Here is a 25,417-nt window from a genome sequence, read left to right as displayed (position 1 = left end):
GGGTCGAAAGATACAGGATGGATTTAGCTGCTTTAGAGCAAGTTAGATGGGAGAATGCTGCTACCCTTGACCTCGACAAGTGTACAGTGTTTAATGGAAGCTGTACTTCTGGACACAAATTAGGTATGATATTGTGTGTGAGTAAGGCAGTAGCTGCTAATATATCTGGGTTTTCATCAGTGACCCACTGGATACCAGTGTTAACAATAGACACTAAAAGATATACAATATCACTTGTGAACTGCTATGTGTCGACAGAAGAAAGCACAACCCAACTGAAAGACGAATCCTGTTTGAAGTAATGGTGAACGTAATTCTGAATAGCAATTATAAAGTCCTAAAGGCCGTTGCGAATGCAAAGGTGTGAGGAGAAGGCCTATTCCATTCAACAGCTTGAAGACACAGTTTACATGAACTCAGCAACGACAATGCATCAGCTTCTTCACCTTCGCAACATCGAAAGGGATGATCATCGGCAGCACAGGTTTCCAATGGAAGCATATACACAAAGGAACTTGGGTGTTACCAGACGGTAAAACAATTAAACAGATTGGTCACATTGTCATTGACAACAACGCAAAAAAAAAAAAAACTGGGGGATGGATGTAAAGACAGCACGGGGTGAAGCACGCTGGACCGACCATATCCTAATAAACAGCTGACTACAAGTACAACCCAAAGCCAGAGTCCAAATCTATCTTAAAAAGTAGTACACTGCCACATCAATACGCTCAAATACAAGGAAATATGAATTGTAGCTCAGAAATCGTTTTGAAATTCTACAGTATAAGCATCCACAAAAGAATGCAGAAGAACTATTGAAAGAAGTGAGGAATTCTGTAAATGAGGTCCATATGTAGTCATCAAGAAGCACAACAGGGACAACAATATTTGGCTGGGGACAAAAGCTTTAAGCAATCAGCCGAGAGACGAGAAACCAAGGAGAGGTGGCCACGAGGCGCAAATTCTACACAAGGCAGAACAAAGTTCGAAGAAGTATGGAGAACTACAGAAGCAAACATAAGGAGAAGAAAGATAATGTACGTCAAAGGAAAGATAGAACCGGATCTTCAAGATTTATTGCGAAAGGAGACTCAAAAGATGTATCATAATGTTAACTTCTTCAAAGAGGCATACCAGAGCAACCAAAAGATCGTGAAAGATAATGAGAGGACTGTAATCTACATTGAGTTCAACATTGATGAAAGATGGAAACAATATTTGGTAGATTTAAATTATCCACCATCTGCAATGGATGAAATGAAGAATCGGATAATGAAGCTGAAGAAGAACAAAATCCCAGGAGAAGATGGATTTTTCACAAAATTGACAACACAAAGCTGTATTCGGTTCTTTTATTGTACTGCCGGTTTCCGCTACAAACCATCATTTGGTAGCGAAAACGGTAATACAATAAAAGAACCAAACATAACTTTGTGTTATGAGTATTGTGAAACACATTTGCGTTGTTGACAACTGTCTTAACAAAATGTTCGGGAAGACAGCTTCCCTGTGGAAGTGATCCATGGTGAAAGGGAGAGACTAAGCAAGTGAATTCACCAACATATCAAGATGCTCGGGATTGTGGAGGAGATCCTATAAGATAGGAAAACAGCAGACATCTGCCCTATAATCAACAAAAGTGACAAAATGAACTGCATCAGCTATAAAGGACTCATCATCCGGAATGTGTGCTGTAAGATCTTATCCATACTGGTTAGAATCCAGCCGTTTGCAGAAGTGACTGGTGAGTATCTGGATGATTTTCGAAAGCGTCGATGGACTGCGACGACATCAAATTACTGCGACAGCTCACCGAGAAGATGTAGAAATATTGCGAAGATCTTCTAGAAAAGCATATGCCTGCTTTCACCAGGAGAGCCTTATGAACTGCCTGCTTAATCGTGTTACGAATATCCAAAAAACTCGTCGGCTTGGTTCGAGTTTGTGTCGCTGATTCAAAAGGCCAAGTGAAGATCGGAGCTTAAGTCACGGAGAGCTTTAAAATAAATATGGGGTTCAGGCAAGAAGATGACATCTCAACGATATTGTTCAATCCGCAAAAGCGATCATACTTTAGTCTGAATCAGTCTTTGTAAATCTCGCAGTCTTTAAAGGAATTTCGAGCTCCAGCAATGTAAAACACTGATCCAACGCGTAGGGCTTATAGTTGCGAAACTTGGAGTGTCCAGAAAAAAAGACTTCAACAATCTTGTCGTTCTCGAGGAAAGTCTTAAGGAAGATCTATGGTGTGGTACAAGATGAGATCATTGAGGAATGGAGGATCCAATATAACTGTGGGTTAGATGATATCTACGACAGACAAAATATTGTAGTCCTGATGAGAATCAAATGGCTTGTATGGATTGAGCATGCCGCCCAAATGGTTAAAAGCTGATGCACTATGAAATCCAAGGCTTTTATTTTACCCCACGAGGAAGAATACCGCTTGGCAGGCTAAAGGAAAGTTGAAGAGATGGAATACATGAGGACTTGCTGCATACTGGCACAGAGGGTGATTGGAGGCTGATGGCAAGAAATAGAACCCAGTGGAAGACGGGCACGGTCCTCAGGGCCTGATCACTTGATGTGAGACTGTCAATAACAATCAGTGTGTTTCGCTGTAGCCAACGTTTTCTATTGAGCCTTGTTTTTTTTCCTATAAAGAGTGTTAAAAAAACGAGCTGGAGGCATAATTACAGAAACCAGTTCCTATATGTTAGAAGTATTGACCCTGGCTGTTGAGACACTTGTCCCACTATGACACAGGCAATGAATGGCTGTCTCATAAAATTCCTGGGACTGGGATGTTAACCAGTTCCGTATGTACAGCTGGACGTCGTCGTCCAAGGTGAATCATTTGCCCCTCAGAGCCTTTTTAAGGGGACCAAAAAATAGCATAATAATAGGGAGAGAGGTCCGGACTGTATGAAGGGTGGCCAAGAACCTCCCATTTGAATTTCTGCAGGAGTGCCACGACTGTGTTCACTGTATGAGGGTTTGCATTGTCGTGGAGCAGAATGACCCCACTGGTGAGATTTCCAGGTCGTTCTGATTTGATCGTTTGGTGAAGGGTGGTTAAGGTTTACAAGTAACGCTGTGCATTCACTGTCATCTCGTGCTACAGGATGTGAATCAGAAGGGGGCCATCTTGGCCAAAGAAGAACGTCAGTGTAACCTTTCCTGCACTCCTGTGGATGGTCTTGGCTTTTTTTGGTGATGGTGACCCTGGATGTTCCACTGGATGCTTTGTCGTTTTGACTCTGGTTCAAAGTGATGACACTGTAGATAGAAGTTGGATGTTGATGGAAACTGTCAGGATGCACCATATTAAAACTTGTCCAGGTTCCCAAGTGATTTATTATTTTCAGCTACAGTACCCCCGTTCCTCTCAGTCTGTGTTACCGGGTCCCGCAATGCTGAGGACACCACTTCCCTGTCTGCGAAATGGACTGGCGTGGAATGGCTACCTCACCGACCCGTGCAATGCCCTGCTGTGTGTCGGCCTTGTACGGCCGCGGAGTTGTAATGACGTCAGGCTGCGCCAGCAGTTGACTCAGCGGTCTCCATCCCGGTTGCCTCAGTGACCAGCGGCGTGCTTCCTCAGTAGCGTAGCTAAGATAGTGGCAATCACAAGCGCCCGCAATCTGGCGTCCGAATCTGTGGCCCTTGCCTCGAGATGCCTCCGGTGTGTGTTGGGAGCCAACAAGACTGCCTTCAGTAGCAAGCCGTGGTGTCGCCTGCCGCTGGCTAGCCGCGGACCCCACGTTGGCCTCAGAAAGTCGAACCAGTGACCTGCTGTGGACTGGAATGATGTCACCCCACCTGCTGCTGTGTGTAGCCAGTGGTGTGACACGCCCCGCCACCCAGGAGAGCTGTCACGCTTGAATGGCTTGTTAGTGAACCGGCGCCTATTTATACGTGGCTGTGCACCTCTGTTTTGCTAACCCACCACTCCGAGTCATGTACTCCTAACACCTGGGTTGAGCCAGTGGGCCCCTTCTGCCTGTAATTTGAGCCATGCCAACCGCTGCGTTTACTCTTTTCAACGGGTCTACAGCCCTGAGGCCTCAATTCTACTTCACAACCTAAGGTAGTGTAACTTACTGTCAACAGGCCCGCGCCTAGCTGTAACTTGTGCGCTCCAAAATACTGCACCAATGTTAACCTTTTCCCCCTTTGGAAAGACCTGGTCCCTGGGTCGACCTCTAGCTACTCTTAAACTTGTTTGGGTCAGCATATACTTATGAGATGTTTACTGCTACTATTGGAAAACAGATGTGGTCTAGTCATCTTAAAACACATGACATGACACAAAATATAAAAATTCCTTATTGGATGACCACTCCACTTAATGCTTGATCAACTCCTTACCTACCCATCTTACACCCTCGATATCGAATCCACTGGGATTTGGACTATTGTCGGTTCTCTCTAGGAACTGGCTCTCTGCCTGATTGGAATTAAAACAACACAAAACAAAGTTGAGGCTGCAATGGCACTTGGCACAAAAGTGCTCAAAACCATCGTTACTTGTCGTTGCCTTTGCCTATATTGAGCGACATGCTGCACAAGCTGTTCGGCTGATATGCGCCCCTCTTGCTCTGAAACTAACTGGCTTACGGGAGGTTGGTCCTACTATGTTACACGCAGTTCCATTCATTAAAATTCTGTTCCCCTCGAGCTCTGTAAGTTTCGCTTCAGCAAATACTCCCTGCTCAAAACAATTTGATACTACCATTAATTTTTCGTAGGTGGAGAAGATCCAATGCATCTCGACCTGTTACAAGCTCAATTTTGGCTCCATGATGTCACTTGGACACTCTATTTCTTCCCCCTGGCTAAAAATAAGTGCACTGTGCATGTGTCCAAATTGGTGCTTATCACCCTGGCTGGACATACTGTTTCCCTCCCTCTACGGCAGCTACGTAATTCCTCCCTTGTCATCTCGGCATACCAGCTGTTAAATGCCGTGATCCACAATACCTCATCAGTTTTTTGCCTACCAACTTGCTCAATCCTCCCCTTTTCAGTGACCTGAGGACAGGGATCACCATCACCCTTTCTCCCTCTTCAAAAATACTACTGTCCCTAGCAGGCTCACAACAGTCGAAAACACATGACAGTCCGTCGCACTGATCACTCAGCTACCGGGGGCGGACATTCCTTCCTGTGACTTGCCTGGAATCACATCGGGACAACCCTTAAATGGCCGCAACCGCCCAGTGTGTACTTTTTAGCTGGCAGCTGAAGTTTAACATTAACGGGAAATGTGGTTTCTACTACTTGGTTCAAATGGCTCTGAGCACTATGGGACTCAACATGGTCATCAGTCCCCTAGAACTTAGAACTTCTTAAACCTAACTAACCTAAGGACAACACATAACACCCAGCCATCACGAGGCAGAGAAAATCCCTGACCCCGCCGGGAATCGAAACCGGGAACCCGGGCGCGGGAAGCGAGAACGCTACCGCACGACCACGAGATGCGGGCTTCTACTACTTGGTATAGCCCTTGATACCTCATGACGAACTTCTTAGTTTTCCCTTTTTTCGTATAGGAGCTGGACAGCATTACCCATTGCCCTACTCTATACTATGATAAACTTCATTTCCGCTTCACTGCGCCTTCCTGCCTTTCCAAAGCCTTTGTATTCGCCTTTTGTACCCGTTTCCAAACATCCTGAATCGTTCTCACGAATTGACGTACAGATTCTTTGGTCCTTCCTTTCTGTAGCTTCACTAAATTGAATGGTGACAGCATTTTTCGCCCATACACTATCTCATTTAGAGACAAACTGGTTTTGGTATGGACTTTTGCATTGTAAGCACATACAATATGCTTCAAATACTCGTTCCACAGATGGTGATGAGAAGCCACATAACAACTCAGCATCTTCCCAAGTGTTCTGTGTACCCGTTCTGTCCTTCCTGTGGATGTGAAGCGCTCGTCCTCAACTTCTTTACATTCAACGATTTTCACAGTTCCTTCATTAAATCCGACATGAAGATGGTCCCTTTGTCAGTAATTATTGTCTCTGGTACACCAAATTTCAAAATACAGTTATTTACAAATGCTTGCACGACCATTGCTGTCTGTTTATTTGGCATAGCCAACATCTCCGCATACCTCGAAAAATGGTCCGTTACTGTCAGAACGAATCTGTTCCATGACGGTGTTCGACTATAAGGTCCTAAGACATCAATTCCCAACATAGAAAATGGACATGTCGCTTATGGCAATCGTTGTAGCTGTGCCTGTTTCCGACTCAAATCTGCTCTCTGTGCACATGGTATACAATTCTTGACATACTGATCCACCCACTTTCCTACCTCTCCACCAATACCTCTCCACCACTCTCCTATTCGTAGCTTTACACCTGCCATGACCAGACAACACGTGATCATGTGCTTCCTTTAAAACTTCATCTCTCAGTTTCGCTGGCACTACTACCCTTGGTCCTAACTTCGTTTCCCTGAGCAGAAGACTGTCGTACATGTTAAATTGTGGCTGCGTCCAAAACAATTTACAATCGTTGTCAGCGTCCTGTAATTCTTCCCATACTGGTAGGTCACAACCTATGACCTGTACTTTTGCCACCTTTCTACTCAGTGGATCCACATTACCGTGCTTCTTCCCAGGTTTGTGCACCACCTTGTAGTCGAATTCACTAAGCCTCACAGCGCACCTTGCGAGTCTAGTGGACGGATCTTTCAACCCCAACAACCACTTCAATGCAGCATGATGTCACTACCCAAAATCTTCTCGCACATAAATAACATTTAAAATACGTGATTCCATAGATTACACTAAGCATCTTCCTATCTGTTGTTGAGTAATTCCTCTCTGCTGCATTCAACTGCCTAGATGCATAGGTTACAGGATCTTCTTTCCCATCAATTTCCTGACTAAGAACGCACCCTAATGCTTGATTCGATGCATCACATGCTACTATAAACCCCTTTTCAAAATCTGGAAACACAAGAACCAGACTTGATGTTAACACTTATTTCAATTTGTCAAACGCTTTCTGACACACTTCTGTCCACTCAAATTTCACACCCTTCCATAACAATACCGTCAATGGCTGTGCTAAATCTGCAAAACCCTTCACGAACTGCCGATAGAAACTGCAAATTCCGAAGAATGATTGCACTTCCTTAGCTGTTTTTGGCTCCCAAAAATCCCTTAAAGGCTGTACCAACCTCGAATCTGTTCACACTTCGTCCTTACTGATGATATGACCTAAATAATTCACTTCTTCCAACGCAAAATGACACTTCTCCAGGCTCAACGTCAAACGAGCTGCTCTTAACCTCATAAAGACTTCATTTAACCGCTGTCTATGCTGCTCTATACTACTTGAAAACACTATAATGTCATACAAACAAACAAGACACTGTCAAGGTTTCAGACCCATCAGAACACTGTCTAGCAACCTCTGGAGCGTTGCTGGAGCGATTATCAAACCGAATGGCACTCTGATGTACTGGTAATCTCCTCCTGGAGTAGAGAAGGCAGCTTTTGGACGACCCTCTGGAGCCACCTCTAACTGATGATAACCACTTGTCAAAGCCATCTTAGAAAAGTTCTGGCACTGTCCTAAGTGATCCAAGTCTCCGATATGTTTGGAATGGGGTATGTATCCGTTACTGTCTTATTATTGAGGTATCGGTAGTCACTACAGAACCTGTATTTCTTAGTTCCATCCACAGATTTTTTAGGCACAACGACAATGCCCGCTCCCCAACAACTATTACTATGCTCTATAATACCGTCCGCAAGCTGTTGATCAATGAAATCCTGCACAATGGGCTGCAAATACCTCTGTATTCTGTATGGTTTATGGTAAACAGGTGCTTCGTTCCCTGTCGGTATCCCAAGTTGAACTAATGGAGTTGCTGGTAACGGCTCTTGCGGGAAAAACAAATCCTTAAATTTCCACAACTCTTCCACATGCTCTTTTTCTTCTCCTTTCAAATCCTTAACTTTGTTACGCAATGCAATTCTATCGGCAGTTAGTGGTTGATCGCTACGCCTACCTCTCGAACACCAGTCTTCGTCATCTGGTACATCCAAATTCGCTACTAAAACTCCTTTTCTCAAATTCGCGCCTAGAGAGCTAAAATTATCAATGTTCACGGGGCTACTCGCCCGTCGTTTCCCTCTTGTATGCGAGCAATACTACATTTCACAAAACAACCTAATGGATCCAAAAATTAATTATCCTCCAATGGTTCAATAACACATAAGGTGCCCACAGCTAGGTCCGACTCTACTCTTACCCATGGCGACTTCCCGGTGCCACTAGACACACACTCATGCGAATTAAGCCCTAATGCTTATGTACGCAGTTCAATTGGTTTGTTCATTACGTTGAATGCCCATCGAGACAACTCTCCATTGACAACATTGAACATTTCACCAAGTTCCATAGTTCGTTGTCCAAGGTCAATTTTGCCATGATGTTGATGCAAGAAATCTACTCCTAGGAACATATCGTAGCCTTCGCTTACCCATGGTACTACCTCCATGCATGCATCGAATCCGACTTTCCCTACGCGAAAATCAACTGTTGCTAACCCCAAAGGCGTGACCTCCTTATCCCCCACTCCACACAACTTATAAGATGGTGGGTATAACTTTCTTTGTCCCATTGAACTCTTAATGGCCACTGACACTTGCGCCCTTGTGTCTAACAAAATCTTAAACTTTTTAGTTCCTATGGATCCTACCACTGAACATTCCACCTCTGCATGCGTACTTGTAGCTTTGAAATTAAACAGGAGCGCTACCAGGAAGCTATGAGAGATGAAACAGTCAAAGCAGCAGGGAATAAAATATAAGGGGTGTTCAAAAAGAAACGAACTGGAGTCTGGAATGCGCAAACCTGTGACAGGAGAGTAATACCAGGGCGTATGTAATTAGGTGTGTTTCTGACCAGAGCGTGGAAGTTCACAGCCCGTTACTAGAGGGCACGCAATCACGTCCTGTGACTGTACAGTGCTAGCAGCCGCATGCATCAATCGTCCAACACGGGCAGTCGAATTGCAAACAGTGACATGGAGGCGTCAAAAGAAGAGCAGAGAGGTGTTGTTCATTTTCTGACAGCGGAAAGAGTAGGAGGAACGGACATTCATCGACGAATGTCATAAGTGTACGGTGAACACTGCATGTCCCTTGCAAGGGTCAAGGCGTGGTACAACCGCTTCAGGAAAGGATGGGTGTCGTTAGCCGATGTTGCACGGTCTCGAGCACCACACTGCATTACCAATTGCATCGTTCAGCTGGTGGATGCACTCATTACCCAGGACAGCAGAGTGACAGTGAAAGCCTTAGCCACCGTTGTCGAACTGAGTGCCGAAAGTGTTCAGACCATCATGAAGGAAAGACTGTACATGTGCAAAGTGTGTGCCCAGTAGGTCCCCACAGTCTTCAACCACATCAGAAAGCAGGTCGAATGGCCCACTGTCTTGCTCATCTGCAGTGCTATGCTCAGGAAGGGAATGCATTCCTGGCGCGAGTGGTTGCTGGAGATGTGTCACGGTGGGAAAAGGTTAGTATTTTGGAGCGTACAAGTTACAGCCAGGTGTGGGCCTGTTGACAGTAAGTTACGCTACCAGCGGTTGCGAAGTAGAATGGAGGCCACAGGGCCGTAGACCTACTGAAAAGAGTAAATGCAACAGTTTGTATGGCACAAGTTACAGGCAGAAGGGGCCCACTGGCCCAACCCAGGTGTTATCAGTACATGACTCAGAGCGGCGCGTTAGCAAAACAGAGGCACACAGCCACGTACAAATAGGTGCCGGTTCACTGACAAAGCATTCAAGTGTGACAGCTCTCCTGGATGGTGGAGCATGTGACACCACTGGCTAGACGCAGCAGCAGATGGGGCGCCAGCATTTCAGTCCACAGCAGGTCATTCTTTCAACCCTCTGAGGCCAACATAGGATCCGCAGCCAGCCAGTGGTGGGTCACTCCATGGCTCGCTACTGTGAGCAGTCTTGTTGGCTCCCAACACACACCAGAGGCATCTCGAGGCGAGAGCCGCACATTTGGACGCCGGATTGCGGGCGCTTGTGGTCGCCACGACCTTATCTACGCCAGTGAGGAAGCACACCGCGGGTCGCCTTGCAACGGGTGGCACTGAGTCAATATGGACGGAGACCGCTGAGTCGACTGCCGGCGCACCTGGCCGGCGCACGCTGATGTCACAGCTCCACGGCCGTACAAGACCGACACACAGCAGGGCAGCCGGCCGCGGTGGTCTCGCGGCTCTAGGCGCGCAGTCCGGAACCGTGCGACTGCTACGGTCGCAGGTTCGAGTCCTGCCTCGGGCATGGATGTGTGTGGTGTCCTTAGGTTAGTTAGGTTTAAGTAGTTCTAAGTTCTAGGGGACTGATGACCACAGCAGTTGAGTCCCATAGTGCTCAGAGCCATTTGAACAGCAGGGCATTGCGCGGGTCACTGAGGCAGCCATTCCGTGCCAAGCCATTTCACAGACAGTGAAGTGGTGTCTTCAGCATTGTGGGGCCCGGTGATGCAGACCGAGAGGAAGGGGAGCACTGTAGCTAAAAATAATAAATCACTTGGGAATCTGGGGCGAGTTTTAATACAGTGCATCGCGACAGTTTCCATCCTCGTCCAATATCCATCTACATTTGGTGTCAGAATAGGAGGCATCGTGTGCACAATACGAGGTTCGAGCCCACTTCCTGCATTACATTCACAAAATGTGGTGAGTATTGACCAATTTTACTTTTTGTATGTTGGACGCTTTTCTTTCTTTTTTTGTTTGTGTTTCGAGTATGGCTCCTGGCAGACCATTTTACATGTTTTTTGTAGGTATATTACTTTTGTTTGTCATAATAAGTGTTGTTTTGTTTAGGGCAGTAAGAATTCTTTTCTTTCATGGCATTTAATTACTTTTGTACTGGGTTGAGTATGATGTTTTATGTCCTTTATGTCCTCCTAAAACGTAAAATATGATACTGGGATGCAGGAAGTCAGTTTATTTTTGTAGTTAAATGTTTTGTTTCTGTGGGATTTTGTAGGCTGGAATGGGACTAACTGGGAACGAAAGCAGCACAATGGCAGAGTCAGGGACGCAAGGTAAGTTGGAACCAGAAGCGATACGGAAGTTTTTTTGGAAAAGGTAGCACAATTCACAGCGGAAAATATGGAGTTGGGAAGTGAATTAATATCTAGAAGTGAACGGGAAACTGCATCAGATCAGTCGTTTTTGCCTAGGGTACCGCAGCAGGAGATTGATCCAGCCACGAGTTTAATTATTCTGTTTTATGGCAAGGCACCTGAGGATGTGCGTTCGTTTGTGAAGGACTTGAAAACTTCAGCTGTGATGAATGATTGGTCTGATGAACAGTTGTTACATGTAGCTTAGCTTAGATTAACGAGTGAAGCAAAGACATATGTAACATGTTCTGAGGCCTTAAGGAAGGCGGAACAGTTAAAGAAGTTGAAGGAGGAGCTTTCACAGAGGTACAAGAAACCGAATAGCGCTCGTTACTTCAGGGACAGGTTGAGTACAATGACGAAGAGGCAGAGGGAGACGATAGAGAAATTTGCGGACAGGATAAGAGAAATTAATGAGTATACTGATGCAGGAGGCCGAGCAAAGGGCACTTGGTGTATTTTTGTGGGGCTACTGTCGCATATGGCGCAGAAAGTGAGTGAAAGGACTCCTAAAGATTTATATTTGGCAATTCAGTTGACAATCCATTGTGAAGAAATAGACGTGGCGACGGGGGTACGTGACAGGCAAACAGTGTTTACAGGAGGTATAAAATGTTGTAAGTGTGGTTGTAAAGGACACGTGCAGGAGCAGTGTACTCAGTTACTGAGGAATAGAGGAAGGGGTGAAAATCAGCAGCGTGGAGGATGGAGAAATGGAATTAGTATAGGTGAACAATCATTAAACGGCAGAGAGGGCCCAAGCTACCCATTCGTATTTTATTGTATTCCTTTCCACTATTTCAGTCAATCGTTACCTAATGCTCCCTCGGGAACTCTCAACACGTCTTGGTTCTCTCTATTTATTCACGTCCCATCTCTTTAATTTCTTACATCTCTTCAACTCCTTCAGTTTTAATCCGTATTTCAAAGTCAATAAATTATGGTCAGAATCCAATTGTGCTCCTGGAAACGTATTACACTTTTAATGAGGTTTCAAAATATTTGTCTTACCATCATATAATCACTCTGAAGATCCGGTGTATCCATGTCTTTTCCGCATCACTATTAAAGCAAGTGCTACAGATGATTAACTTATCCTCTGTGGGAAATTCTATAAAGCGGCTCTCTTTTTCATTCCTTTCACACAGTCCCTATTCTCCCACCATTTTTCCTTCTCTTCCTTTTCCTACTATGGAATTCGAGTCACCCATCACAAATTATTGTCTCCCTTCACTATGTGAATAATTTCTTTAATCGTTTCACACATTCTTTCAGTCTCTTAATCTGTGAAGCTATTTGGGACATAAACTTACACTACCATGGTGTTGCACCGGTACACGGTTCAAAATATTAAATCGTGCGACGACAAGGTAGACACAAAACAAAGTAAAATGAAAACTGTAAAAACTTTGAAAATGCGCCTGCAATTAGCTGTCATAACGGTAATTTACAATGAAATGAAATAATAATGGTACTCTATAAGATAACTGTATAGGATCTTTGTGGTAATTAATTGTTATTTTACTCGATGGCGAAAGAAACTAAAAAGACCGGCCGGCCACGGTGGTCTCGCGGTTCTAGGCGCGCAGTCCGGAACCGTGCGACTGCTACGGTCGCAGGTTCGAATCCTGCATGGATGTGTGTGATGTCCTTAGGTTAGTTAGGTTTAAGTAGTTCTAAGTTCTAGGGGACTAATGATCACAGCAGTTGAGTCCCATAGTGCTCAGAGCCATTTGAACCATTTTTTAAAAAGACCAACTTTATTACTGACTCTCTGTTCTAGTCTCGAATCTAATGATCACTACGGCTGCCATTTCGTATTGTAAGTTGTAAATTTTAAATAATATGTGGTAATTTATGCTGACTGTGCATTTTTCTTTCATTTGCATAGTGAGCTTCATGCAGAAATAAAAATATTATTTGTAAGGTTTTCAGCACGTGGAACAAACAGCAAGAACGGTCGAACAATCGACCATTCTTGGCCGACATCTTGTGTAGGACTAATTTCATTATAATTTCAAAGCGTTCCGTCATCAACGGACGCCTTAAAAGACTCGCACCATAATTATTAAGGAAAAGAAAGTGAATATATTCATTTATGTCGTATAAAGGTAAAAACTAAGAATATTCAGTTAAGTCCAGACATTGGCCGCTTCTCGGCAAGGCGAAGATTATTCCGTTTAAAAAAGGGAAATACTTTCTTTCATTACAAGGTTTCTTTTAATTAAATTTAAGTACATAAAGATATCGTGCAGCAATACTTCATTGTGATAACACGGAATACAATCCCTGAGATTATGTTTACGTTTTTTTTTTTTTTGTCAGTATGAACGCTCCAAGTAGACGTCAGTTTTAACAAATTCTAAAAGCGCCTCACGCAATCCTATATTAACAAGGCGGTGAGTCGGGCGCTGTTAAATAATCGGAGTTCAGAGAACTATTTTACGAAAGTACAGATTCAGGTTTCACATATTATCATGATTCTTTCTTGTGTCCGCTCCGCCAAATAAGTGCTCTATTCACGATCTTGTCGGGCGTAAATATCAGTAAAGTTAGGCAGTAAGACCTTACACTCCTTTCGTCACATTCATTGTGTACACCGTAAGTATACTTGAGACGGTGTCCGGACCTGGGTGATAGCGGCACAGTGGATATTGGCCTCGTGTCTATCTTGATTACGGTAACACGTTCAGTACATTGTTCCTGGTAGTTTCTCTGCATTCCAATTTTCTTATTCGTGACTAGACCTACTCCTGCATTACCCATATCTGATTTTTCGTTTATAACTCTGCAGACGCCTAACCTGAAGCCGTGTTCTTCCTCTCATCGCAATTCACTAATTCCCACTGTATTCAGCTTCAAACGGTGCATTTATGATTTTAAACCTCTGATTAAGGGATCTCGGAATTTCCATGCATGGACCCTTAGAAGGGAAGTTAAGTGTTAACTGATGAGAACCTCCTCCTGAGCAGTCCCTGCCCGGAGATCTGAATGGGGTACAGTTTTGCCTCTGCAATATTTAACCAAGAGGGTTCTATCATTAACCTGTAGAGTAGAGCTGCGTGTCATCGGGAAAAACAATAATTATAGTTTCACCTTGCTTTCAGCCGTTCTCAGTACCAACACAGCAAGGCTATGTTGGTTGATGTTACAAGGCCAAATAATTCGATCATCTAGACTGTTGCCCTGCAACTACTTAAAAGGTTGCTGCACCGCTTAATATTCCATATGTTTGTCCGACCTCTCAAAGGATATCCATCCACTGTGGTGGTGCTTTATCACGGTTACCTGTATCATTGAGGCACAGAAAACACCCCACTGCTGCGAGGTTGCACGTTTCATAGCGCATGAGTACCCCTCCAATGTGGTTACACACATGGTACGACCATCAGTATTCTTAAGATACGAAGTCACCCTTCTGTGGCATGGTCCACCATTCGTGAGATACGAGATACAACCAGATACTAGTTTCGGATGGATCTTCTTCAGACGCTGTAATAAGCATCAGTGTAGCGGGTAAACCGCTAACCGTAAACATATTAGTTGCGTGTACGATCTTTATTAGCTACAGGTGGGTGTGGAGTGGGTTTGAAACGATGTTTAGTGGCAAAGGAAAGCAACTGCATGTGATAGAAGGGTACAAGTTATATAGTGAAATTTAATGACGTTTTGCTGTAAAAAGACTTGCTAAGCCTATCTAAATATTGATGTAACAGGTAAGACTCGTGAAGAGACTACTTCTCACAACCATGACCCTGTCGATGTTCAATCTACGCTCAGGCAGAACGTAAGCAACTCTTGCAAACATAAGGCGGTTGAGCAGTTGTGCGAACGATCACGTAAATTTCTTCATTCTGAGATTTCTACTGATGACTTAACTAGCTTGAATAACAAATATGTCATTCTGATTAGAAAAAAAATACAATTACCTCGGCTTCATCCAAAATTGACAAGGGCCCTATCGGAGTTGCACACGATTATATCTCAGTATCTAAACAACTTACGTCTACATCTGCATGGATGCTTTGCAAGTCACACTTGAGAGCCGGGCAGAGGATTCATCGAACCACCCTCACAATAGTTCTCTGTTATCCTACTCTCGAACAGCGCGGGGGAAAACGAACACTCAAATCTATCCGTGCGAGCTCTGATTTCCCTTACTTTATTATCATGATCGTTTCTCCCTCTGCAGGTCGGCATCAACAAAATATTGCCGTATTTAGAGGAGGAAGTTGGTGGTTGAAATTTCGTGAGAAGATTCCCTTCCCCCCCCCCCCCCCCCCCCCCCCCCCCCGCTGCATCGCTGCGGTACGCAAGGCACGGTGAAGTCCACATTTTTTAAGGTACGAGGCACCCCTCCGATATGGTAGCATTTGCACTAAAGTTGTCTGTATTATCGAGACAAATAAGTCAGTCTACTAGTTAGCCGATAGTTCGCAGGGCATGAGATAGAAACTGAAACGAAACTCCACCCGAACAGGTCGTGAAGGCCCCGTGTACCGACCGGCCGCCGTGTCATCTGAAGCCTACAGGAGTCACTGAAATGGAATATGGAGAGGCATGTCGTCAGCACATTGCCCTCCCAGCCGTATGTCAGTTTACAAGACTGGAGCCGCTGCTTCTCAATGAAGTAGCTCACAAGAGCTGAGTTATGTCACTTGCCAACAGCAGTCAGCAGACCAAATGGTCACACGTCCAATTGTTAGCCCAGCCCGACAGCGAAAAACATCGGTGATCTGACGGGAATCGCTGTTAGCACTTCGTCAAGGCCGTTGGCTGAGGCATGAGATAACCCTCTAATATGGCTGCACTTGTGGTACCACGATCTGTACCGCTGAGGCACGCTTTAAGTCCCATTAACGCGGCAAGGCTCACAGTTGGTGGGGTATGAGATACCCCTCCTACGCAGTTGCACTTATTATTTAACTGTCTCTATTAATGGGGCATGCAAGCCACCCTAGCGCGGAAAGGTCTACGGTTCTTAAGAAATGAGGTAGCCCTCTGTTGTGGCTGCACTTAAGGTATGAGACAATCTGTATCGATGAACACAAGCGACCCTACCGTGGCAAGGTCCGTGGTTTTTAAGGGACGAGATACCCATATGACGTGATAGCACTTATAGTACAGCAGTCTGTATCGCTGAGGCTCATTAGTCATTCTACCATGGTGAGGTCGACAGTTCGTGAGGTATGAGACCCCAATCTGATGCAGTTGCATTTATGGCTTGACTATCTGTATCGCTGAGGTGTGTAAGCAACCCTTCCATAGCAAGGCCCACGGTTTGTGGAGTATGAGTAGTCCAGTGTGGTAACACCTATACACATCTATGTGTGAATATCTCCTGTATTGATGAGGTATGCAAATCACCCTACCACAATAAGGTCCTCGTTTCATGGGGAAGAAACACCCGTCCGATTTTGTTGTACCTAAGGTATGACTGTCTGTATCGTCCAGGCACGGAGTTCACCCCCTACCACAGAAAGGTCCACGGTTCAGTAGGTATGAGGTAGCTATACAGGGTGTTACAAAAAGGTACGGCCAAACTTTCAGGAAACATTCCTCACACACAAAGAGAGAAAATATGTTATGTTGACATGTGTCCGGAAACGCTTACTTTCCATGTTAGAGCTCATTTTATTACTTCTCTTCCAATCACATTAATCATGGAATGGAAACACGCAGCAACAGAACGTAACAGCGTGACTTCAAACACTTTGTCACAGGAAATGTTCAAAATGTCCTCCGTTACCAAGGATACATGCATCCACCCTCCGTCGCATGGAATCCCTGATGCACTGATGCAGCCCTGGAGAATGGCGTATTGTATCATAGCCGTCCACAATACGAGCACGAAGAGTCTCTACGTTTGGTGCGGGGATTGCGTAGACAAGAGCTTTCAAATGCCCCCATAAGTGAAAGTCAAGAGGGTTGAGGTCAGGAGAGCGTCGAGGCCATGGAATTTGTCCGTCTCTACCAATCCATCGGCCACCGAATCTGTTGTTGAGAAGCGTACGAACACTTCGACTGAAATGTGCAGGAGCTCCATCGTGCATGAACCACATGTTGTGTCGTACTTGTAAAGGCACATGTTCTAGCAGCACAGGTAGAGTATCCCGTATGAAATCATGATAACGTGCTCCATTGAGCAAGGGTGGAAGAACATGGGGCCCGATCAAGACATCACCAACAATGCCTGCCCAAACGTTCACATTAATCTGTGTTGATGATGTGATTGTATAATTGCATGCGGATTCTCGTCAGCCCACACATGTTGATTGTGAAAATTTACAGTTTGATGACGTTGGAATGAAGCCTCATCCGTAAAGAGAACATTTGCACTGAAATGAGGATTGACACATTGTTGGATGAACCATTCGCAGAAGTGTACCCGTGGAGGCCAATCAGCTGCTGATAGTGCCTGCACACGCTGTACATGGTACGGAAACAACTGGTTCTCCCGTATCACTCTCCATACAGTGACGTGGTCAACGTTACCTTGTACAGCAGCAACTTCTCTGACGGTGACATTAGGGTTATCGTCAACTGCTCAAAGAATTGCCTCGTCCATTGCAGGTATCCTCGTCGTTCTAGGTCTTCTTCAGTCGCGAGTCATAGGCTGGAATGTTCCGTGCTCCCTACCACGCCGATCAATTGCTTCGAACGTCTTCCTATCGGGACACCTTCGTTCTGGAAATGTGACTCAATACAAACGTACCGCGCCACGGCTATTGCCCCGTGCTAATCCATACATCAAATGGGCATCTGCGAATTCCGCATTTGTAAACATTGCACTGACTGCAAAACCACGTTCGTGATGAACACTAACCTGTTGATGCTACGTACTGATGTGCTTGATGCTAGTACTGTAGAGCAATGAGTCGCATGTCAACACAAGCACCGAAGTAAACATTACCTTCCTTCAGTTGGGCCAACTGGCGGTGAATCGAGGGAGTACAGTACATACTGACGAAACTAAAATGAGCTCTAACATGGAAATTAAGAGTATCCGGACACATGTCCATATAAAATCTTTTCTTTATTTGTGTGTGAGGAATGTTTCCTGACAGTTTGGCAGTACCTTTTTTAATCACCTGTATATTGTGGATGCATTTAAGATACGACAGTCTGTATCGTTGAAGCACACAAGCGACCCTATCACGTTGAGGACGACGGTTCGTGGAGCATGAGATACACTTCCGATGTTTTTGCAGCTGCACCGCGGCTATATGTATCGTAAAGGAACATAAGCGGCACCACCACGGGAAGCTGCATGGCTCTTGGGGTATAAGAGACGTAAATGTAGGAGCACACGATGAGAGGAGATCCATCTGGGTTGGACTCGGACAGGGGTTGGGATGGGATGAGAATAGTAGAGAGGCAGCTTACCGTACCCGGATGTAGAGGCGCGCGTCGTCCGAGGTGACGAGCCGCGGCCGGCCGCAGTCAATGTGCGGCGGGGGCTCGACGAAACGTCGCACCTGCGGGTCCCAGGCCTGCAACGCCGGGATGCGGCAGCCCGCCGTGTCCACCGCGAAGCTCGCCGCCGACGACTGCGCCGCCAGCCGGCGCTCCTCCTCGCTTTCCACCGCCACCATCCCTGCAACACACACACCAAGCACTGCCAATGTACGCTGCTGACAACACGGCACGATACTAAACACCACTACTGCACTACTTTGCCATCGTCACTTGCATCTCTTTATGGAAAACATCTTTCTCAGTAACGTACTAATCGCAAGAAATCACTATGTAATGGAGATGAAAGTAAGCCTTCTCTATCACCCTTCATATATATATATATATATATATATATATATATATATATATATATATATATATATATATATATATATATATATATATACTCCTGGAAATGGAAAAAAGAACACATTGACACCGGTGTGTCAGACCCACCATACTTGCTCCGGGCACTGCGAGAGGGCTGTACAAGCAATGATCACACGCACGGCACAGCGGACACACCAGGAACCGCGGTGTTGGCCGTCGAATGGCGCTAGCTGCGCAGCATTTGTGCAACGCCGACGTCAGTGTCAGCCAGTTTGCCGTGGCATACGGAGCTCCATCGCAGTCTTTAACACTGGTAGCATTCCGCGACAGCGTGGACGTGAACCGTATATGCAGTTGACGGACTTTGAGCGAGGGCGTATAGTGGGCATGCGGGAGGCCGGGTGGACGTACCGCCGAATTGCTCAACACGTGGGGTTTGAGGTCTCCACAGTACATCGATGTTGTCGCCAGTGGTCGGCGGAAGGTGCACGTGCCCGTCGACCTGGGACCGGACCGCAGCGACGCACGGATGCACGCCAAGACCGTAGGATCCTACGCAGTGCCGTAGGGTACCGTACTGCCACTTCCCAGCAAATTAGGGACACTGTTGCTCCTGGGGTATCGGCGAGGACCATTCGCAACCGTCTCCATGAATCTGGGCTACGGTCCCGCACACCGTTAGGCCGTCTTCCGCTCACGCCCCAACATCGTGCAGCACCCCTCCAGTGGTGTCGCGACAGGCGTGAATGGAGGGACGAATGAAGACGTGTCGTCTTCAGCGATGAGAGTCGCTTCTGCCTTGGTGCCAATGATGGTCGTATGCGTGTTTGGCGCCGTGCAGGTGAGCGCCACAATCAGCACTGCATACGACCGAGGCACACAGGGCCAACACCCGGCATCATGGTGTGGGGAGCGATCTCCTACACTGGCCGTACACCTCTGGTGATCGTCGAGGGGACACTGAATAGTGCACGGTACATCCAAACCGTCATCGAACCCATCGTTCTACCATTCCTAGACCGGCAAGGGAACTTGCTGTTCCAACAGGACAATGCATGTCGGCATGTATCCTGTGCCACCCAACGTGCTCTAGAAGGTGTAAGTCAACTACCCTGGCCAGCAAGATCTCCAGATCTGTCCCCCATTGAGCATGTTTGGGACTGGATGAAGCGTCGTCTCACGCGGTCTGCACGTCCAGCACGAACGCTGGTCCAACTGAGGCGCCAGGTGGAAATGGCATGGCAAGCCGTTCCACAGGACTACATCCAGCATCTCTACGATCGTCTCCATGGGAGAATAGCAGCCTGCATTGCTGCGAAAGGTGGATATACACTGTACTAGTGCCGACATTGTGCATGCTCTGTTGCCTGTGTCTATGTGCCTGTGGTTCTGTCAGTGTGATCATGTGATGTATCTGACCCCAGGAAAGTGTCAATAAAGTTTCCCCTTCCTGGGACAATGAATTCACGGTGTTCTTATTTCAATTTCCAGATATATATATATATATATATATATATATATATATATATATATATATATATATATATATATATTTTCCCCAGTATCTTTAGGGCCCTAAAGTAAGGTCGATTTTTCGACAGTCGCTGTGGCTCGGTCGTAGAGTCCTCGTCTGTCAAGTGGCCGGTCTGGTTTCGATTTCCGGCAGATGCAAATTGTTAAACAAATATGCTTGTTCTATGAGCATTTCCTCCCCCCATGAACCATGGACCTTGCCGTTGGTGTGGAGGCTTGCGTGCTTCAGCGATACATATAGCCGTACCGTAGGTACAACCACAACGGAGAGGTATCTGTTGAGAGGCCAGACAAACGTGTGGTTCCTGAAGAGGGGCAGCAGCCTTTTCAGTAGCTGCAAGGGCAACAGTCTGGCTGATTGACTGATCTGGCCTTTTAACAATAACCAAAACGGCCTTGCTGTGCTGGTACTGCGAACGGCTGAAAGCAAGGGGAAACTACGGCCGTAATTTTTCCCCAGGGCATGCAGCTTTACTGTATGATTAAATGATGATGGCGTCCTCTTGGGTAAAATATTTCGGAGGTAAAATAGTCCCCCATTCGGATCTCCGGGCGGGGACTACCCAAGAGGATGTCGTTATCAGAAGAAAGAAAACTGGCGTTCTACGGATCGGAGCGTGGAATGTCAGATTCCTTAATCGGGCAAGTAGGTTAGAAAATTTAAAAAGGGAAATGGACAGGTTAAAGTTAGATATAGTGGGAATTAGTGAAGTTCGGTGGCAGGAGGAACAAGACCTCTGGTCAGGTGACTACAGGGTTATAAACACAAAATCAAATAGGGGTAATGCAGGAGTAGGTTTAATAATGAATAGGAAAATAGGAATGCGGCTAAGCTACTACAAACAGCATGTCGTTGTTGTGGTCTTCAGTCCTGAGACTGGTTTGATGCAGCTCTCCATGCTACTCCATCCTGTGCAAGCCTCTTCATCTCCCAGTACCCACTGCAACCTACATCCTTCTGAATCTGCGTAGTGTAGTCATCTCTTGGTCTCCCTCTACGATTTTTACCCTCCAGCTGCCCTCCAATACTAAATTGGTGATACCTTGATGCCTCAGAACATGTCCTACCAACCAATCCCTTCTTCTGGTCAAGTTGTGCCACAAACTTCTCTTCTCCCCAATCCTATTCAATACTTCCTCATTAGTTATGTGATCTACCCATCTAATCTTCAGCATTCTTCTGTAGCACCGCATTTCGAAAGGTTCAATTCTCTTCTTGTCCAAACTATTTATCGTCCATGTTTCACTTCCATACATGGCTACACTCCATACAAATACTTTCAGAAACGACTTCCTGATACATAAATCTATATTCGATGTTAACAAATTTCTCTTCTTCAGAAACGCTTTCCTTGCCATTGCCAGTCTACATTTTATATCCTCTCTACTTCGACCATCATCAGTTACTTTGCTCCCCAAATAGCAAAACTCCTTTACTACTTTAAGTGTCTCATTTCGTAATCTATTTCCCTCAGCATCACCCGACTTAATTCGACTACATTCCATTATCCTCGTTTTGCTTTTGTTGATGTTCATCTTATATCCTCCTTTCAAGACACTGTCCATTCCATTCAACTGCTCTTCCAAGTCACTTGCTGTCTCTGACAGAATTACAATGTCATTGGCGAACCTCAAAGTTTTTATTTCTTCTCCATGGATTTTAATACCTACTCCGAACTTTTCTTTTGTTTCCTTTACTGCTTGCTCAATATACAGATTGAATAACATCGGGGAGAGGCTACAACCCTGTCTCACTCCCTTCCCAACAACTGCTTCCCTTTCATGCCCCTCGACTCTTATAACTGCCATCTGGTTTCTGCACAAATTGTAAATAGCCTTTCGCTCCCTGTATTTTACCCCTGCCACCTTTAGAATTTGAAAGAGAGTATTCCAGTCAACATTGTCAAAAGCTTTCTCTAAGTCTACAAATGCTAGAAACGTAGGTTTGCCCTTCCTTAATCTAGCTTCTAAGATAAGTCGTAGGGTCAGTATTGCCTCACGTGTTCCAACATTTCTACGGAATCCAAACTGATCTTCCCCGAGGTCGGATTCTACTAGTTTTTCCATTCGTCTGTAAAGAATTCGCGTTAGTATTTTGCAGCTGTGACTTATTAAGCTGACAGTTCGGTAATTTTCACATCTGTCAACACCTGCTTTCTTTGGGATTTGGATTATTATATTCTTCTTGAAGTCTGAGGGTATTTCACCTGTCTCATACATCTTGCTCACCAGATGGTAGGGTTTTGTCAGGACTGGCTCTCCCAAGGCCGTCAGTAGTTCCAATTGAATGTCGTCTACTCCGGGGGCCTTGTTTCGACTCAGGTCTTTCAGTGCTGTGTCAAACTCTTCACGCAGTATCGTATCTCCCATTTCATCTTCATCTACATCCTCTTCCATTTCCATAACATTGTCCTTAAGTACATCGCCCTTGTATAGACCCTCTATATACTCCTTCCACCTTTCTGCTTTCCCTTCTTTGCTTAGAACTGGGTTTCCATCTGAGCTCTTGATGTTCATACAAGTGGTTCTCTTTTCTCCAAAGATCTCTCTAATTTTCCTGTAGGCAGTATCTATCTTACCCCTAGTGCGATAAGCCTCTACATCCTTACATTTGTCCTCTAGCCATCCCTGCTTAGCCATTTTGCACTTCCTGTCAATCTTATTTTTGAGAGTTTGTATTCATTTTTGCCTGCTTCATTTATTACATTTTTATATTTTCTCCTTTCATCAATTAAATTCAATATTTCTTCTGTTACCGAAGGATTTCTACTAGCCCTCGTCTTTTTACTACTTGATCCTCCGCTGCCTTCACTACTTGATCCCTCAAAGCTACCCATTCTTCTTCTACTGTATTTCTATCCCCCATTCCTGACAATTGTTCCCTTATGCTCTCCCTGAAACTCTGTACAACCTTTGGTTCTTTCAGTTTATCCAGGTCCCATCTCCTTAAATTCCCACATTTTTCAGTTTCTTCAGTTTTAATCTACAAGTCATAACCAATAGATTGTGGTCAGAGTCCACATCTGCCCCTGGAAATGTCTTACATTTTAAAACCTGGTTCCTAAATCTCTGTCTTACCATTATATAACCTATCCGACACCTTTTAGTATCTCCAGTGTTCTTCCATGTATACAACCTTCTTTCATGATTCTTAAACCAAGTGTTAGCTATGACTAAGTTGTGCTCTGTGCAAAATTCTACCAGGCGGCTTCCTCTTTCATTTCTTAGCCCCAATCCATATCCACCTACTACGTTTCCTTCTCTCCGTTTTCCTACACTCGAATTCCAGTCACCCATGACTATTAAATTTTCGTCTCCCTTCACTAGCTGAATAAATTCTTTTATTTCATCATACATTTCTTCAATTTCTTCGTCATCTGCAGAGCTAGTTGGCATATAAACTTGTACTACTGTAGTAGGTGTGGGCTTCGTATCTATCTTGGCCACAATAATGCGTTCACTATGCTGGCATTCTACGGATCGGAGCGTGGAATGTCAGATCCCTTAATCGGGCAGATAGGTTAGAAAATTTAAAAAGGGAAATGGATAAGTTAAAGTTAGATATAGTGGGAATTAGTGAAGTTCGCTGGCAGGAGGAACAAGACTTTTGTTCAGGTGACTACAGGGTTATAAACCCTAAAATCAAATAGGGGTAATGCAGGAGTAGGTTTAATAATGAATAGGTAAATAGAAATGCGGGTAAGCTGCTACAAACAACATAGTGAACGCATTATTGTGGCCAAGATAGATACGAAGCCCACACCTACTACAGTAGTACAAGTTTATATGCCAACTAGCTCTGCAGATGACGAAGAAATTGAAGAAATGTATGATCAAATAAAAGAAATTATTCAGATAGTGAAGGGAGACGAAAATTTAATAGTCATGGATGACTGGAATTCGGTAGTAGGAAAAGGGAGAGAAGGAAACGTAGTAGGTGAATATGGACTGGGGCAATGAAATGAAAGAGGAAGCCGCCTGGTAGAATTTTGCACAGAGCACGACTTAATCATAGGTAACACTTGGTTCAAGAATCATAAAAGAAGGCGGTATACATGGAAAAAGCCTGGAGATACTGACAGGTTTCAGATATATCATATAATGGTAAGACATAGATTTAGGAACCAGGTTTTAAATTGTAAGACATTTCCAGGGGCAGATGTGGACTCTGACCACAATCTATTGGTTATGAACTGTAGATTAAAATTAAAGAAACTGCAAAAAGGTGGGAATTTAAGGAGATGGGACGTGGATAAACTGAAAGAACCAAAGGTTGTACAGTGTTTCAGGGAGAGCATAAGGGAGCAATTGACAGAAAATGGGGAAAGAAATACAGTAGAAGAAGAATGGGTAGCTTTGAGGGATCAAGTAGTGAAGGCAGCAGAGGATCAAGTAGTAAAAAGACGAGGGCTAGTAGAAATCCTTCGGTAACAGAAGAAATATTGAATTTAATTGATGAAAGGAGAAAATATAAAAATGTAATAAATGAAGCGGGCAAAAATGAATACAAACTCTCAAAAATAAGATTGACAGGAAGTGCAAAATGGCTAAGCAGGGATGGCTAGAGGACAAATGTAAGGATGTAGAGGCTTATCTCACTAGGGGTAAGATAGATACTGCCTACAGGAAAATTAGAGAGATCTTTGGAGAAAAGAGAACCACTTGTATGAACATCAAGAGCTCAGATGGAAACCCAGTTCTAAGCAAAGAAGGGAAAGCAGAAAGGTGGAAGGAGTATATAGAGGGTCTATACAAGGGCGATGTACTTAAGGACAATATTATGGAAATGGAAGAGGATGTAGATGAAGATGAAATGGGAGATACGATACTGCGTGAAGAGTTTGACACAGCACTGAAAGACCTGAGTCGAAACAAGGCCCCCGGAGTAGACGACATTCAATT

The 25,417-nt window shown here is 44.9% G+C and overlaps 1 protein-coding gene across 1 annotated transcript in view; it reads right to left on the bottom strand.

Moving 5' to 3' along the window:
• LOC126336800 (uncharacterized) overlaps window positions 1-25,417 on the bottom strand; it is a 347,186-nt gene that overhangs the window by 74,379 nt on the left and 247,390 nt on the right. The window contains exon 4 of the mRNA XM_050000834.1: window positions 18,586-18,791. Coding sequence (XP_049856791.1) covers window positions 18,586-18,791 — 206 coding nt within the window. The remainder of the gene's footprint in view (window positions 1-18,585; window positions 18,792-25,417) is intronic.

The sequence above is a fragment of the Schistocerca gregaria genome, chromosome 2 (genome assembly GCF_023897955.1).
Source record: "Schistocerca gregaria isolate iqSchGreg1 chromosome 2, iqSchGreg1.2, whole genome shotgun sequence".
NCBI lineage: Eukaryota > Metazoa > Arthropoda > Insecta > Orthoptera > Acrididae > Schistocerca > Schistocerca gregaria.
The sequence above is the reverse complement of the archived record's forward strand: the minus strand, read 5'-3'. Positions and strand labels throughout refer to the sequence as shown.